This window comes from Carettochelys insculpta, chromosome 26, assembly GCF_033958435.1.
Source record: "Carettochelys insculpta isolate YL-2023 chromosome 26, ASM3395843v1, whole genome shotgun sequence".
Taxonomy (NCBI): domain Eukaryota; kingdom Metazoa; phylum Chordata; order Testudines; family Carettochelyidae; genus Carettochelys; species Carettochelys insculpta.
Genome location: NC_134162.1, coordinates 10,365,130 through 10,381,112, shown reverse-complemented (window position 1 = coordinate 10,381,112; position 15,983 = coordinate 10,365,130). Strand labels below are relative to the sequence as shown.

The 15,983-nt window shown below is 47.4% G+C and overlaps 1 protein-coding gene across 3 annotated transcripts in view; it reads right to left on the bottom strand.

The window, feature by feature from the left end:
* The window catches only part of TMCC2 (transmembrane and coiled-coil domain family 2), a 73,311-nt gene that overhangs the window by 12,781 nt on the left and 44,547 nt on the right, over positions 1–15,983 (bottom strand). The window contains exons 2-3 of one of the 3 annotated variants that reach the window (XM_074977474.1): positions 13,089–13,166; positions 971–1,146 (exon numbers count right to left, since the gene is read on the bottom strand). The exons of the other annotated variants lie outside the window; for them this stretch is intronic. Coding sequence (XP_074833575.1) covers positions 971–1,012 — 42 coding nt within the window. The 5' untranslated portion in view covers positions 1,013–1,146; positions 13,089–13,166. The remainder of the gene's footprint in view (positions 1–970; positions 1,147–13,088; positions 13,167–15,983) is intronic. 3 annotated transcript variants of the gene reach the window in all.

The window sequence follows — 15,983 nt, the reverse complement described above, 5'->3', positions numbered from 1 at the left end:
GTAAACAAGCAGTCCTGGACCACCTTAAAGACTAGCCAATGTATTTAAGTAAGAGCTTTTGTGAGTAAGATCCCTCCCCTCCAAAAGCTCATTACCTAATAAATACATTGGTTAGTCTTTATGGTGCTACAGGCCTCTTGTTTTTTGTGAAGCTACAGCCTACCAGGGCCTCCCTTTAAATAGTGTTAATTGACAGGAGCTTAGTTTAAAATTCCTTTAAACTATTTCAACAGTGTTGCTGAAAATAATAAAATTGTATTGCTAAAAATTGTTCCTCCCTGTTGCTCCAGCTGCCAGGGGGCACAGGGGCACCAGTTAACAGTACTATATAGGGCCCCACAAATCCCTGGGGCTCCAGAAATTCTAGAGGTGGCCCTGCTCCATCCTTGCAAATAGGCTAAGAAACCTGTGCCTATGCCTGGCCCTTAGAGCACTGGCTCCCAATGTTTCTAGACTACTTTACCCCTTTCGGCAGTCTGATTTATCTTGCATCCCACTCAAGTTTTACCTCACCTAAAAACAACTTGTTTATAAAAATCAGTTGTAAACCTATGAAAGGGTCACAGCGCACTAGTACTGGAAAAATTGCTTAGGTTCTTGTTTTTTGCCATGCAACTATAAAATCAAATGGCATATAAATATTGTATTTACAGTTCAGGAGGTCATTTCTACAGCAGTATAAACAAGTCACTGTCCACATGAACTCTTAGTTTGTCCACACATTGCTAGTGCTTTTCATATGGCCTTGTTGTAAAACTAGGCAAATCTCTAGTTGTGCTGCTATGCCCCCTGCCCTCCTGGGAAGCTCATTGCATACCCAAAGAGGTATGTGTACCCCCAGTTGAAAACCACTGCTGGGCACTTAGTACATCTCAAGCTTATACTCTGCCCCGCCCCCCCCATCCTTTGCTGCCGGCAGTAACCAATGGTTTCTCAGTTCAATCCAGCCAGGTTGGCCTTTAAACGGTACCTTCCATTTTTCGTCTGGCTCCGCCACTTTCTTCCTTCTCATGGTACTTTAATCCTCATCGCTGATCAGCGAGGAAAATCCAGGTAAGCAAGAACTGGGAAAGGAATAGACCGCCGGAGGTCTGAGTGATGCTCCCGTCTCTTGTTATTGTTCTGCTTCTGATGCCTTACTGTACACTGGGCGGGGTAAGAAAGCCACAGGAACAAAATGCAACCCTGGAGAGAACTACAAACTTGCTTCACCCTTTTTTAGATCAGCAAATTTAAAAACAAAACCAAACCTTGCAGACCTTACAAACTGCTCCTGCCAGGCTATTCTTAGGCATTGGGTTTCTCTGGTCCTTTTCCAGGCCCAGCGCTCAGGGAAGGTTTCACCCTTGCCTCTTATCGGCTGGCAGGAATTGGAAGTTGCAGGAAATAGATTTTTTTTTTGGACTGTTCATTTCTAGGCACACTAAAGGATAAAAGCCATTTGAAAAGAGAGAAAACAGCCCAAGATAGCAGCTCCAATGAAAGCTGAAAGGGGAAACTTGACTCGGCCAATTAGCAAGAATAGTTGCTCAACTATGTTTCAATGAAATGCATAATTAGGCCAGAGACTGGGTCATTTAGTTCCCCTTTTTGTCAAGTACGCAGCCTGTGCTGTGACAGGGAAGTGGTCACTAGAAGTTACTCCATGGATTTAGAAACCAGACCACCAGCACAACAAACCTATGTCGGTGGGAGGTGGGCTTGAAGAGCCACTGGTGTCTAGCGTCCAGTAGGTGGGACATAGATCTTGTGTAGCAGAGGGGGGTCATTAACAGGAGAGCCCCAAACTTCTGGATTGGATTAATTCAGTGGAGTGATGTTAACTTATCCCAGTCAATGTGGTCAGCTAAGGGACAGATCAATGCTCAGGGGAAATCAGAGGCTGTAACAAGAGCAAATGAAGGGAAAATATCCTATGTCTCAGATTTTTAAAGGGACTTAGGCACTGCTACACTGTGTTGAAACTCCTTATTTAGGAGCTTACATGTGAAATTCAGGTACTTAAACAAATCTCTTGACTGTCAATGGGAATTTGGCTCCTAAATCTCTTTTGGAATGAGATTTATCCTCTGAAATCAGTTAGGCATTGCAAGGTTCAGCTCACTCCAGGTTGAACCTCTCTTGTCTGGCACCTTCAGGACCTGGCCTGTGCCACATGAGAATTTGCCAGACCAGCAGAGGTCAATATTGTCTAGCAGCATTACTGTCACTTTCACTACTTGCTGGGTTTTTAAAAGGCACGTAGGGCCCAGTAAATCAGAGCTAAATAACAGCACAGAACACTGAGAGCCAGGACTAGTGACGAACAAAATTTTATGGGACCACAGGAAACTTGGCCATACCCATGCTAAGTGCTTGTCTGGCTAACTAAAAATCATTCCAGATTATGGATGTTGCGGGACAAGTGTGTTCTGGATTAGAGAGGTTCAACCTCTATCACCTTCAGAAAAATCTGGATCGAGGTCCCTAAGCAGTTTCAAAGGGAGGTGCCCTAAATTAGATGTTTAGAGTTACATCTGGGTTCCCAAAGCACTCGCCTCTGTGGAAGCTGTTCTTTAAATGCACAAACTTGGACAAACAGGGCTGGCCAGGGTTTGCACCTGTTGAACTAATCAGGATTTATTAATTACAAATAAGGTTGCATCTTGACTAGCCCAGTCAGTTTTTAAAAAAAACAAACAAACAAACAAAACCCTGAACTTCATTGCCCTAGAGGCACAGTTACACTGACTGCTGTATGAGGGTTATTCCTAAGTGTAGGAAAGGCCAACCAGCTCCTGTGGCATTATCCAGGATAAAAGGCACTTGTTTAGAATTCTCTTTCCACATGCATGTATGTTCACCCCAGATGTATGTGCAAGAGAGCCTGCACCCCCAGGAAAAGTTCAGGATACAAAGATTAAGGGTTTGGAACAGCTGCCCTATGACAGGAGATTAAAAAGATTGGGAGTTCTCATCTTAAAGAGGAGACTGAGGGGGGGCGGGGATGGGGCTACAACAGGTTTATAAGATCCTGACTGCTGTCGAGAAAGTAAATAAAGAAAAGTTGTTGTTTACTTGTTCCCATAACAAGAACTAGGGGTCACCAAAAGAAATTAATAGGTAGCAGGTTTAAAACAAACACAAGGAAGTACTGATGCAAAGCACAGTCTACCTGTGGAACTCCTTGTCAGGATGTTGTGAAGACTGACAAAAACTGCCCCATGCTCCTCAACAGCTGCCAACACTTGCCATGGCTCCAGAATTGGGCTGGTCATCCAGCAATGGACTCACAAATAGGAGGGTGACCCAGGAAGATGTCCCACATATTAAGTGACCACTAAGTAAGCAGTGTGTGAAGAGCAGGACTTTAACAAGGGTCAAAAAAGAGCTAGATAAATTCATGATGGATAGGCCCTTCAATGGCTGTCAGCCAGAATGGGTAGGAATGGTGCTCTAGCCTCTGTTTGGATGACAGGGGAGGGACCACTTGATTCCCTGTTCTATTTAGTCTTGTGGGACACCGGGCATTGGCCACTGTTGCAAGAGAGGGTACTGAGCTAGATGGCCCTTTTGGTCTGATGCAGTATGGCTGTTCTTATGTTTGAACTACCCACTCTAGGGGAGACCTACCACTACGCACACATGCTCCTGAAGACAATGCAACACCACTCACCATCGGATGGGGAAATGAAACAGCATCATGGAGCCACGAAAGCCACATGGCACTTACTGCTAAACAGCATGGTTAATGCTCACTTTTCAGAGAGAGGTCCCTGGACTCCAGCTGCACATCAAAAAAGGCAGGGGTATGGATGAAAGGGGGATTAAAGGAGACCCCCCCCACACATGGAAGTGGCATGTATTATTCAAGCTTCCTGTTCTTTTCAGAAAGAGCAGGGCACATCCCACTGGACAAGATTCCATCAGGGTCATGGCTCCAAAGTCAGTGGGTTTCTATGTTGATTGTTTAATAAGCAAAACCATCTCGTGCTGCTTGGTTAAATTAGGTTGGGCATCTGGATTTCCAATGCAACTGAGTCAACTAATAAAGGCTACATGGAAATGAGGCAGAGCCAGACAGTGCAAAGTCACTTTAAAGCAGCACGAAGGGGAGCACTTTGCTGTGGCAAGGGGAAAGAGTTGCAAAGAAATCACCATCTCTTGGAAGCAGGAGGGTAGCCTTTCTGTCTGACTGTGCCCCTACCTCTGACTGTACACAGTCCTGCAGGTTACAGACTTAAAACTGCGAGGCTGGCATGGCTGAAATGCTTCATGCAGGCAGTTGGCCACCTTTGGGTGGGTGTGTGAGAGGAAAAGATAAATGCTGCATGTGATGTAATTGGATGAAATGGACTAATAATCAGGTTAAAAATAAAACAGCAGCAGGACCAGCTTTTCGGGGTAGAGCTGCTTTAAAATCATAATGATCAACCACATCAGAGGAGCAAGTTTGCTTTTCATTTATAGACAATAAGTATCCTAATAAGTCTACTCTGCCATGGGCGTTTGATCCAAAGCCCTTCAACGTCAATAGGAAGGGGGAGGCGTAGTGCCTCTGAAAAATCACTCCATTTCTAATCACATGCACAGCTCTGGGAAGCTTTGGGGCTGGCCCTTGACACCTGAGCATCTCCTTTTCTTTGCCTGGTGCTCTTGTTGTGCGGTTCTGTTCCATTCCGTATCGCTTCTTATACTGTGGTAAGACCTGAGTGCCTTCTGGTTGCACAGGAAGCAAAGTTACTGGTATCTGTCACATTGTTTGTTCTCTCGCACTCTTCCAATGGCAGCAGGGTACATGATATCTTCCCTCCTAGTCTACCAGGTCAGCTGGCTCTTCGGGAATGTCTGTGAAATGGATTCAAGCCAACACTTTTGGAAAGGAGGTCTATCACCTTAGCTCTATCACTGGCCCTGATCCTGTTTCACAGGGAGGGTATGTCTATGCTGAAACTAGAAACCCACAGCTGGTCCTTGCCAGCTGACGGGCTCAGCGTATGGGACTGTTTTGAGGTATAGACAATTGGGTATGGGCTGGAGGTCTTGTGTGGCAACCCAAGGCTGAAATAATGAGTGTCTTGGCCCTGCAAGCCTACATGAGTTGGCACAGGTCAGCCAAGTGTGTATGCAGCCCGAGTGCCCTCAACTCCAGCTACAGTCAATGAGAGTGAGGCCCTGAGACACTTCACAGCCCAGGGCCTACCTTCAGTGCTAGCTGACCCTACTGCTGGCAGACCCAGCAGACAAAATGGTGTCTGGTGGAGGTGGAAACTGAAGTTCTCCCTCCTGAGAGGGCTTCTCCCAGCCAGGGCTAAAACACAGCAGCTGGGGGACTCTGGGAGTCATGCACCCTCCTTCTACCCACAACACAACTTGTCCTGAGGCCAGAGGATTTTAGTCTCCATGGCTGTCTGCCCAGCCCCTCTCAGTGAATGCAGGTTGCAATCACAAAGCTCTGTTCTGTCTCAGGTACCTAACAACTCAGCAGTAAAATCAACCTGGCTATTGCTTCCTAAGCAAAAGTCCAGTACGGCTTTCAGCTGTATTAAGAGGCCATACCATGTAAATCCCAGCAAGCCTAAAGGACGGCACAGTGGATTTAACAGAGGGATTAATGAAAGCTGCCTTTCCCATGCACGGGGAAAACCTTTCCAAAGTCAAAGCAAAATTAAACATCCCTTTCATTCCCACCTTTTCTCTTCCGGGGGGAGAAGGGCAGGTGAGAATGTGGTACGGAGGAAGAAAAATGATTGTTATAAATACAGTTTGAACCAGGCAAACTGAATTCTGCCCAAGGCTACATCTAATAAGCTGAGCAAACATTCCTTTAAGCAGAGTTATGCAATGGGGGTTTACTATCACTACTCCACTATTAATGCAGTTGGATGTGGGAAAGCTAGGAGGGTAGAGGTGGGGTAGGTTGCTAAGAGAGCTGTTAAAAGAGCTGGGAACTTCCCCGGGTTTTGTGCTGCCCTGCTCTGTCGCCTGCCTGGCACAATGGCTTGGGTCCCTCAGTGTGCAGAGGGTGCATGTATGAATAGTTTACACAGCATTTTAATGAATGGTCAATCTGCAGAAAGGCCTCAGTAGCATTTGTAGTGGCCCAGAGCTGTGCAAAGGGGGTTATAAACTGGTCATCATCCTGATCCAGTAGCACAGCAGGGCCATATGCCATTGGCATGATCAAGTGGTTTTGATGATAACATCAATGTACAACAGGGTCTTAGCTTGTGCATAGAGGGAACTAGGATGAACCTTTGAGGCCCTTCACTCTCAACTTAGCAGCTCCAAAGCATGCAAAAATTACCGTTGCTATGGCCTGCACATCCTGTAGTCGATGCTGCTTTACTCTTCCATGGCTCCTTTCATCTGAGGGTCTCAGAGCACTTCACAAATGTTGTTAATACCACCAGCAACCTTGTAAGTTAGCTTATTATAATTAGTCCTGTATCAAGATAGGTGGCCTGCAGCACAGAGATTTGCCCAGGACAAAGGAGATGAATGGGGAATAGAAGCCACGGGTCCTGACCAATAGTCTTTCTATTTTTTTCCATACAGGTGCAGAATACTTTTTATGTGCATGGAAGCAGGCCTGAATGTGCACCACTGGCAGGAGCAAAAAAGCCTAGTTGTGGGCACTCTTGCTCAGGTGGGTGGCACGGGAACCTCTTGAGAGGCTGCACATGTGCACAGCTGACAGGGAACACGGGTCCTAACCTGCAGGCTCAACAGCTCTGACCAGGGGTGACTGGTGAGGCAGAGCACAGTGAGCCATTGGCCACATGCTTGCAGCCCCTGCTGCCTGGAGAAGGGCTGGGACAAGCCCTCTCTACCCCAGGCCTTGTTTCTCCACACCTGAGCTAAGTCCTATGCCTCCCTTCTTCCTCGCCCTTGCTCCACCGCCCCGCCCAAGCAATGCAGCCTGGGAACCTAGTGGGACTGTGGGTCTGGCACCTGCAACAGGGGGCTGCCTCCCCATCCACTGGCAGTGACAGGGGATGTGGATTCAAAGCACTTCAAAATGTGCTCTGCTTCCCCCTTCCCCCGCATGGTGCTCCACTTCCTGCCAATGAGCGCAGGGGCAGTCCTATCCCCTCCCCCAAGCGAGGCTCCAGGACAACAGAGTGAACTGGGGCTGTGCAGCTTCGCTTCCACTGCCACTGAGTTGGGGGGCAGACTCCTGCTGTGGGCACCAGGGCCTCTGCTTGTCCCTGCCCAACGCCCAGAGGCTCTGACTCTGCTGGCCTCTGGCCCATCCTGTGTCGGAGAGCTCATGACCCCTCGTGCCATCCGTACGCATGGCTCCCAGTGCTAACCATTTCTACCACGTTCACCTCACAAAGCAGACAACAAACTCCACTCCTGATTCCTGGTTCCTCACTCTCCTTCTGGGGCCAGGTGACCCCACTGCCTTCCCTCTTGTGCTCTGACTACCTCAGCTAATGACCACAACTTTGCCTAGCCTACAAAAGCAAGCACTGGAGAAAAGTTAACAAATTTGATAGTAGCAGATTCCCCTGCCAATTCACACACCTGAGATTATTTCTCTGATTTAATCCAGGGAGAGTTTCAGCAGAAATCAGAGCTTTCTGCACAGTCAGAGCTGCCTTGAAATCTAATATGCCAGCCAATTTTATTTATTCATGGAAGCCAGTATCTGTTCTGCAGCAAGCATCAGAAATGTAATGACTGATTGCCCTGCAAATCCATGTCCCTTTGATAAAGCTCCTTCTCTCTCCCCACTGCAGTAAGGTCCACCATTGCCAAGACCTACCTCCATCTCAGGAAGGACACAGGAAGCCAAAGGTCAGTCCACATGAGCTGTTCTCCTGCTCCCCTTAGGCAAGCTGAACTGGAGAGTGATGTGCCAGTGTAAAGCTGATACATCGCCCTGCTAACAGCTCTGCCTGCCACGCTGGGAAATGCCAGCTCGGGGAACATGCCCATCCAATGACCTGTGAAGTTCATAAGAGAGGGAAGGAGCTAGGGGTACAACTACATCAAAGCCTCTACATCCACACAGCGCCGTCATGGCCATGGCGCAGTGCAGGTGCTTCCTGCATTGACAGAAACAATTTTTCGCTTTCTCTTTGAGAGGTGAGAGCGAGGTCAACAGAAGCGTTCCTCCGTCAACACAGCCCTGTCTACAGAGAGGGTGAGAGCAACCTAGCTACAACGCACAGGATGCAAAATGTTTCACATTCAGCTAGGTGAATCTGACCAGAAAAAGCAACGAGGAGTCATCTTAGCCACAAATTTCTTTGGGCATTGGCTTTCGTGGGCTGGGTTAGACTTTAAGGTGCCACAGAACTCCTTGCTTTTGCTGAAACAGACCAACATGGCTGCCCCCTCTGAGTCGAATCAGACTGACTCCAGATGGAACTGAAGAATACAGGTTCCATTCTGCAGTTCCAATGCGTTTGAGATCCCATTTACTTCCTTGAGAGTAGGGACTACAGGGTTGGAGCCTGGGTGTCTGGCCAGAGTCAGCACTGCTGCATCAGTACATCTATTCCATCAATGCTGTTGGAAAGCCCAACCATTGTCATAGCTACCCACTTAGAGAGGTGCAGCAGCTACCTGTCTGCCTACACTGCCTCTCTATTGCAATACTACTTGAGCACTTAACACAGCTGTGACCATTACATGCCTAGGGTCCTGAATGAGTATGTGCTCAAGGTGGCTAGCCCATCCCACCCCTCGTGCTGCCACACAGCTTCATTCTATTTTTAGTGCTCTAGCTCATATGCAGCTAGTGTGTGTACACCTCCTGGAGCAGACAGCCGGAAGTGTGAACCTACCCACCCTCTGACACTGGTGCGACTCCACTGAATTCTGTGGGACTTACTCCAGATTGACCCTAAGAGCCAAAGCTGAGCCAGCTCCTTGTCACTCTTCCAACAGTTGACTTCATTGCTTTTTTCCACAGTCAATCAGGACAAGACGCAGCCAATAAGGGATGAAAGGAGGGAGAAAATGCCTCTGCCACTCTCAGAAGCCAAGTGTGCTTGTTTCAGGCATAGCTCATGGGCACCCGAGCCGGTCTCTGAAGTCACTAGGTTTGTGCTTTGCCAAATGAACCCTTTGACGTTTCTTCAGCATACAAACCTCAGTTATTGCCCAATGCACAGAGCAGCAAAGACAGTAACTAGTCCTGACACAAGGGGCTGGGGTTGGGTATTTTTCTGATGTCACGTTGCTATGGTTGGTTTGGCGTTTCTCAGGCTGAATTTTGTTTTCTAAGCAAGGGAACACATGAGATGCTGGAGCGCTTGGGCGTACGCTGCTTGCAGAATCACTGTGCCTCTTTCTGCCCAGTTGCCGAATTATGTCTCCTCAGAGCCGTGATCCCCCCACGTCAAGCACTGATGGGCCCCGAGTCAGACCAATAGTTAAAGATGGCCAATATGGCCAAAGTGGCTAATGATTACAGAATAACAAGCAGTCCAGTAGCATCTTTGAGACTAACACATTTATTAGGTCACAAGCCTTCGTGGGTAAGACTCACTTCTCTGTCTTTGGATGACAACCTTGAGATGTCTGAACTTCTGAGGGTGGGCGCTGAGAATGTCCTGTAAGTAAGGCCATTTTAAGGAGTCTCGGGTTGGACACCAACAATCACTAGCCCCTTTGATAATCTAGGCTTAGATTTGAACATCCCCAAACCTTAAGGGAGTTTGGAATGTAAAACCAGCTCTTTACTGAGCCAAGCCTAACCTGTTAGTGTCAAAGCCCTCAGCTGTGGGTTGTCCAAAAATCCTGATCAACAGAGTACAAAATATTAGATGCTTCTATACACGCTTATTGTGCAAGCAACAGAAGGCACAGGGTCATTTCTTGTTCTCCATTAATCCCCTCCCAAAGCTACTAGAGACAACAGCTTCCAGGATGTAATTTTCAATGCAATTTATTGTTCAGGCCAAAATGGTAAGCTGCTTTTGTCGCAGATGTGCGCTCGACAGGGAAGACCAAGTAGATTCCCACAGAGCTGATGCAAACAGACATGCCAGGAGCAGCTCAAACTCACACCTCATGACCATCGCTTCAGCTGTCATGTGATCTTTATTTGATCATGACGCTAAAACTGTTCTATTCAGCATGGATTTTTGTCCTGCTGCCTCAACAGCAGGAAGCAGCAGCCAAGGTGGAAAGTCTAACAGTTCCTTATTATTATGTTTATTACAACAGTGCCTAAGCATCAATCAAGAAAGGGTCCCAATGTGTTAGGTGCTGTATAGAGTGCCTGGCCCAAAGAGCTTACAATTTAAAGAGACAAGAGAGACCCAAGGTGTGAGGATAGGGTATAAAACGCAAGCAGATTGAACAATGTAAAGGCAGCACATGACCAGTTAGTGCCTCTTTTTTAGAGGTGAGAGAGTAAGGAAAATATCAGCTACATGGAAAGAAAAACATAGGAGAAATTGCTTAACCGTCAGAGCGGCTTGCGTATTGAAGACTAAACATATTTCCTGATGTTTATACCACAATGGGTTAAAAATGTGTTCTAGAAGATGAGGTAGCCAAATGGGTAGGGTGGAAGACACACAGGAAACCTAGGGTCTATTCCCAGCTGCAGTGTCAGTTGGCTGTGTGCCCCTGGAGACAACACTCTCCTTCCTGTGCTTCAGTTTCCCCATCTGTAAAATGGTGATAATGATAGCTTGACCCACTTTTGAGAAGTGCTCAGCCCAACTCCATTCATGATCACCCAGGGATGACAAGAGGCAAGTTCTAGCCAGCCAACACTCTCACCCTGGAAAAGCTGATGAGCTGCCACAACATTTGTTCAGTTTGCTTGTGTTTTATATCCTGTTCCATACCTTGGGCCTCTCTTGTCTGTTTAGATTGTAAGTTCTTTGGGGCAGGAACTCTGGCCGCTCCTCCCTATGTCTACACAAGGGTGTGGATCCTGATCTGCTTTAGCTGTAAGTGCTAGCAACATAAAATGACCCTCTGCACTGATAGCACTCAAGACCTATATCTATCCTTCCCACACATGCCCTGAACCCAAATCCCCATCCCTCCACATGCTGGGATTGCGTGCACCCCAAATCCTGCCTCCACCCACCCCGCACAACAAAAACACTTAGATTCCTAAAAAAAGAGGCTGACCCCTTTAAGAGGGAGAGGCATTAACTCACTTTACTACCTGCTTCCCAGGTGTCCGGGTCAGAGCAAGGGGAAAGAGACAGGCAAGGTGTGAGCTGCTTTGAACAGAGAAGAGACTGAAGGAGCAGTGGTGTTACTCAAGGAGAAGAGCTGCAAGGAACCAGGAGAGCTGTAACTGTGAGTGACTGGGTTTTTGGGGAAATCTGATGAAGCTCTAGCTAGAATGGGGGAACCCTGCCCAGTTGCAAGAAGGCCGAGGAAAAAGTAAAGGGCCAGGGTGGGCTCTGACAGCCAAGAGCCAGCAGCAAGGGGCTGACTCTGCAGGGAGGTTCCCCAGGAGCAAGGCTGAAACTCAAAGGCTAAGAGGCCTTGGGAGTGAAACACTCCAGGGAGCCCTTCTGACTCGGAGCTACAGAAGAAGCGGGTCTTGGAGCTCTCAGGGAGATGGTGTGGAGAGCGGGGTCCTTGAACAGGGGCCAGATTGGCTAATGGCTCTCATGTCAGTAACCTTGTCATAGTGACCACTGAATGGGACCAAAGAGCTGCTGCGTTGTCACCCTGTTTCATTCTGGTGTTCGGGGAGAACCTGTTTTAATGATGAGCCATCTGCTGACTGTGGAACTTGGCATGTATGAATTAACTGCTTAAGAAAGGCAGTTATCCTTTGCATGGGCTATGCAAAGGGAAAACTGAGGCAGGTGTTTGGTGTAATGAGTTTATCAGGACTGCGGTGAGAGCTGTTTGCAGACAATAGGGAATTGTTTGCCAATGCGTGCCTCTGGTACATCTGCTGCAGTACAGCTCTCTGGGCAGAGACTGCCCTTTGACAAACAAAGAGGGAACATTTTGCTTTTAAGAAGTATACGTCCACTGGAAGTTCTGAGGACAGGTCCATGCACTACATTATTTAATGGCAGGAATGCCTGCAATTTGCAGATAAGCTAACCCCTGTGAAAGGAGGAAATAACCACAAAAGCAGCAGGCCTGTTGTCAGGCTCCACAGACACCATTGGCTGTCTGCCACCAGCCTGTCTGCAGCTGACAGAGCCACTTCTTTCCTCCTGCTATAGGTACCCTTATGAGTTCTGACACTCTGTAGGCATCAGGTCCTCCAGAACCTGCATATTTTGAAAGGGAGTAACGCATCTTTAGATTGCCAGTCCTTGCAAAAAATTGCCTGTGCAGAGGATCCTGGGTTTCAATTCTGCTTGCTCACTGGAGCTAATGCACTCCAGCCAGCAGGGGATGCGCACGTCTCTGCTTTCCCAGGATAGCCACTATAGTCCTGATTCAGAGCTGAGAGTCTACATTCACAGCCCTGCTGTGAATTCTTACGCTCTCAGGAGCCAGCTCTCACAGAACACACTCACTTGCCATGTCACCTGCAAGGCTCTTTTGGCTCGGTTTAAGAAAGACGAAAGACACAGATCTTCCCCCACTTCGAACAATGCCAATAAAAGCCCCAGCACTCAGGATCACATCCTACATTCAGTCTACACCTGGCGGAACCCAAACAGCTCACAGAAAGAGGGAAACAAAGTAAGAAAAAATAACCTGCCCCCCCATCACTCTCCCTATAGAGGGAAGCTGACCCCAACGATACTCCCAGCAGTCAGCAGTTACCACTTTCCTGACAGATCAGAACAGTTGGGTTTTCATTTACACTCCAAAACACACTGCTACCCCACAAGGTTGGGCAGGAGTATAAATATAAGGGAAGTACTCCTCCCCATGCATATCTGGTTTGCGCCTGCTTGTTCGAAATAAGAGTCCTATAGCACTAACGTGCTTAAAAGTAGTTTAAGTTAGTTCATATAATATGCAAAGTAATGCATGCTGGAAAGTGTAATCCCAACAATACATACAAAATGCTGGGGATTAAATTAGCTGCTTCCACTCAAGAGAGAGATCTTGGAGTCCTTGTGGCTAGTTCTCTCAAAACACCAACAAAGCAAACAGAATGTTAGGAATCATTAAGAAAGGGACAGAGAATATCTTACAGCCTTCATATAAATCCATAGTATGCCCACAATTTTAATCTGCATGTAGATGTACTGGCCTCATCTCCAAAATGATATCTTGGCATAGGAAAAAGTTCAGAAAAAGGCAACAAAAATGAGTAGAGATACAGAATGGGTGCCGCACAAGGAGAGATTATGAAAACTGCGACTTTTCAGTATGGAAAAGAGACAACTAAGGGGGAACTATAATAGAGGTCTATAAAATCTTGACTGGTGTGGGAAAAGGTAAGAAAGAAGAGTTATTTACTCCTACCCATAACACAAGAGCTAGGGGTCACTAAATGATATTAACAGGTTTTAAACAAGCAAAAAGAAGCTCTTAACACAATGCACAGTCAGCCTGTGGAACTCCTTGCCAGAGGGTGTTGTGAAGTCCATAACAGGACTATACAAGACTATAACAGGGTTCAAAAAAGAACTAGCTCAATTCATGGAGGATAGGTGCATCAATGGCTATTAGCCAGGATGAGCAGGAATGGTGTTTCTAACCTCTGCTTGTCAGGGGAGGGATCACCTGCTGATTACTTGTTCTGTTCGCTCCCTCTGGGGCAGCTGGCATTAACCACTGTCAGAAGACAGGATGCTGAGCTAGATGGACCTTTGGTCTGACCCGGTGTGGCCATTCTGATGTTTGCCTCAGGATCTCAAAGCATGTAATCATTATGACCCACATTCCTTGGAAGAAACTGACACAGTGAGAGATGTTCTGATTTGCCCGCACTGGGCCTATGGCAGACATAGAAATAAAATCCTGCAGCTCTGAAACAGCACTGACTGCTCTAACCACTAGGAAACATTCCCTAACAGGTTCCATGGCCAAACCTCTCTGGGAGGCAAATCATACACACTGGCACCAGGCACTGACGTGAGACAAGAATCCTAGACCTCAGTGACACAAAACATACCAGCTTTGGATCCCTAGAGGGACACTGTCACTCTAGCCCTGCCCTCTTTCTTATGACCGTGCGTCAGCCTGGGCAGCAGGGGCTAGGAAGTGGCTGACGTAGGAACTAGCTAAGTCCACTTTATGCCCCACAGGGACTTACCCATCATGGGGAATTCTGCCAGTTAGTTACCTTGGGCTTTCCAGCCCCATTGAAACTTAATTTTAAAAGACAGTTCAGTCCTCTCCTCTTTTGGCATGTAGCTTAAGAGCAGGGAGAAGGCTGACCAGATAAAACCACATGAATCAGCAGAGCTCATAAGAATAAGAGAAGGGGCAGAGGTACAAATCTCAGATGACAAAGGCTGGCGATGTTCAGCTGTATCAGACACCGAAAGCAAAACTCACAGGCATTCAAATATACGTCTGTGGATTGGCAGCTTGCTCAGTGACAGAACAATTACAAACCTGTTTGACACAGACTGAAAACCCACTGCCAGGAATCCAGCACCTCAGTAAATCAAAAGCCCCAGTTAACAGGACGATTAAATGTTTTGATTTTAATTCCACTTTTGGGTTTGCCCCTTCAGATAGAACAGAAGTGCTGACCCAAATCTCCCTACCTTATTCAATTCCCAGCAGGCTAGAAAGAAAATCCCCCATCACCTGAAACATGTAGGGAATACCCGCTCCCTGCCACATGCTGAATTTCCCCTTCCTCTTTCTGGGGAAACCCTGAATTAAATTCTGCTCTCGCTCACTGGAGCTCATGCACTACAGTCAGCAGGGGATGCATGCCATCTGCTTTTACAGGATGGTGATTACAACCCTGATTCAGAGCTGAGATTCTCAGTTCAAGGCCCTGCTGGTAATTCTGATGCTATCTGCTGCCCCTTAGCCAGTTTCTATGGTGCATGCGCGTGCGTGAACACACACACACATATCTATCCCATGTCATCTGCCAGGCCCTTCTGGCTCTGTCTAGGAGAGACTGAGACACGCAGACCCTCCCCCAGAACATTTGTGCAACACTCAGAAAAGCCCCAGACCTCAGGATCACATCCTTCTTTGTCTATGGGAACTTGGAATGCAGCTTTATGTATTCACTGATGGTCCCAGTCTGTTTTGATATGCCCATCACAAAGGAGGTCAGTGGCTAACAGCCCAGATATCCTGTCTGGAACATACACAAATGGTGTCTCTTAACATTCCAACACCTCCAGGGTTAGGAGGCGTTAAAGGGTGTGCCAAATGTAATGCTAATGTTGTCCAGCGTTGGCCACAAAGGGGACCGTGTGCACTTCTCATGCATTCATGCACTTAGCCTCATAACCTCCCTATGGTGAATTACTACCCTCCTCTGGTACAGAGATCATACAGTGCACCAACACCAGGGCTAGGACTGGGATGTCCTGAATACACAGCCTCTGCTCTAGCCACTGTGCAACACTCCTATCTCAAAACACCTTATTGAGCTGCTTCTTACATGGCCCCACAGGGAAAGTGACTGGAAATCCCAGCAGACAGGACAGAGAAAGTAGGTTTTTCACCAGGGCATTGCCCTTGCTGGTAGGCTCCCCTGCACCTTTAGCCCTGGCTGCTCACTAGCAAATTTAATCAAATGCAAGACCTATGTAGGTTTTTTCAGGCCCCGCTAAGAAGAGGCAGATTTTTCTGGAAAGTTCAGGTCTCCTTTAGGCACCTAAAGAATTTGCTGGATTTTCAGAAGCATGGCACACATTGGGCGCTGACCTCTGCAAAATCTGACCCTGACATTTTTTGAACCCCTGGCCCCAAGCATCCACAATAACCAAAGGGTCACCTAGCAATACAATGCATACACGTCCAGCAGCTTTTACTCCCTCCATCTGAACCCTGTCCATGTCAGCACTAGCAAGAAATCTGGTGTGTGCACAGCGTTGCTTTCAGCAGCACCCAGCCATGCTGCCAGAAGACCTTCCTCCAAGCTGTCATGTGCTGTAGCAGAGAGA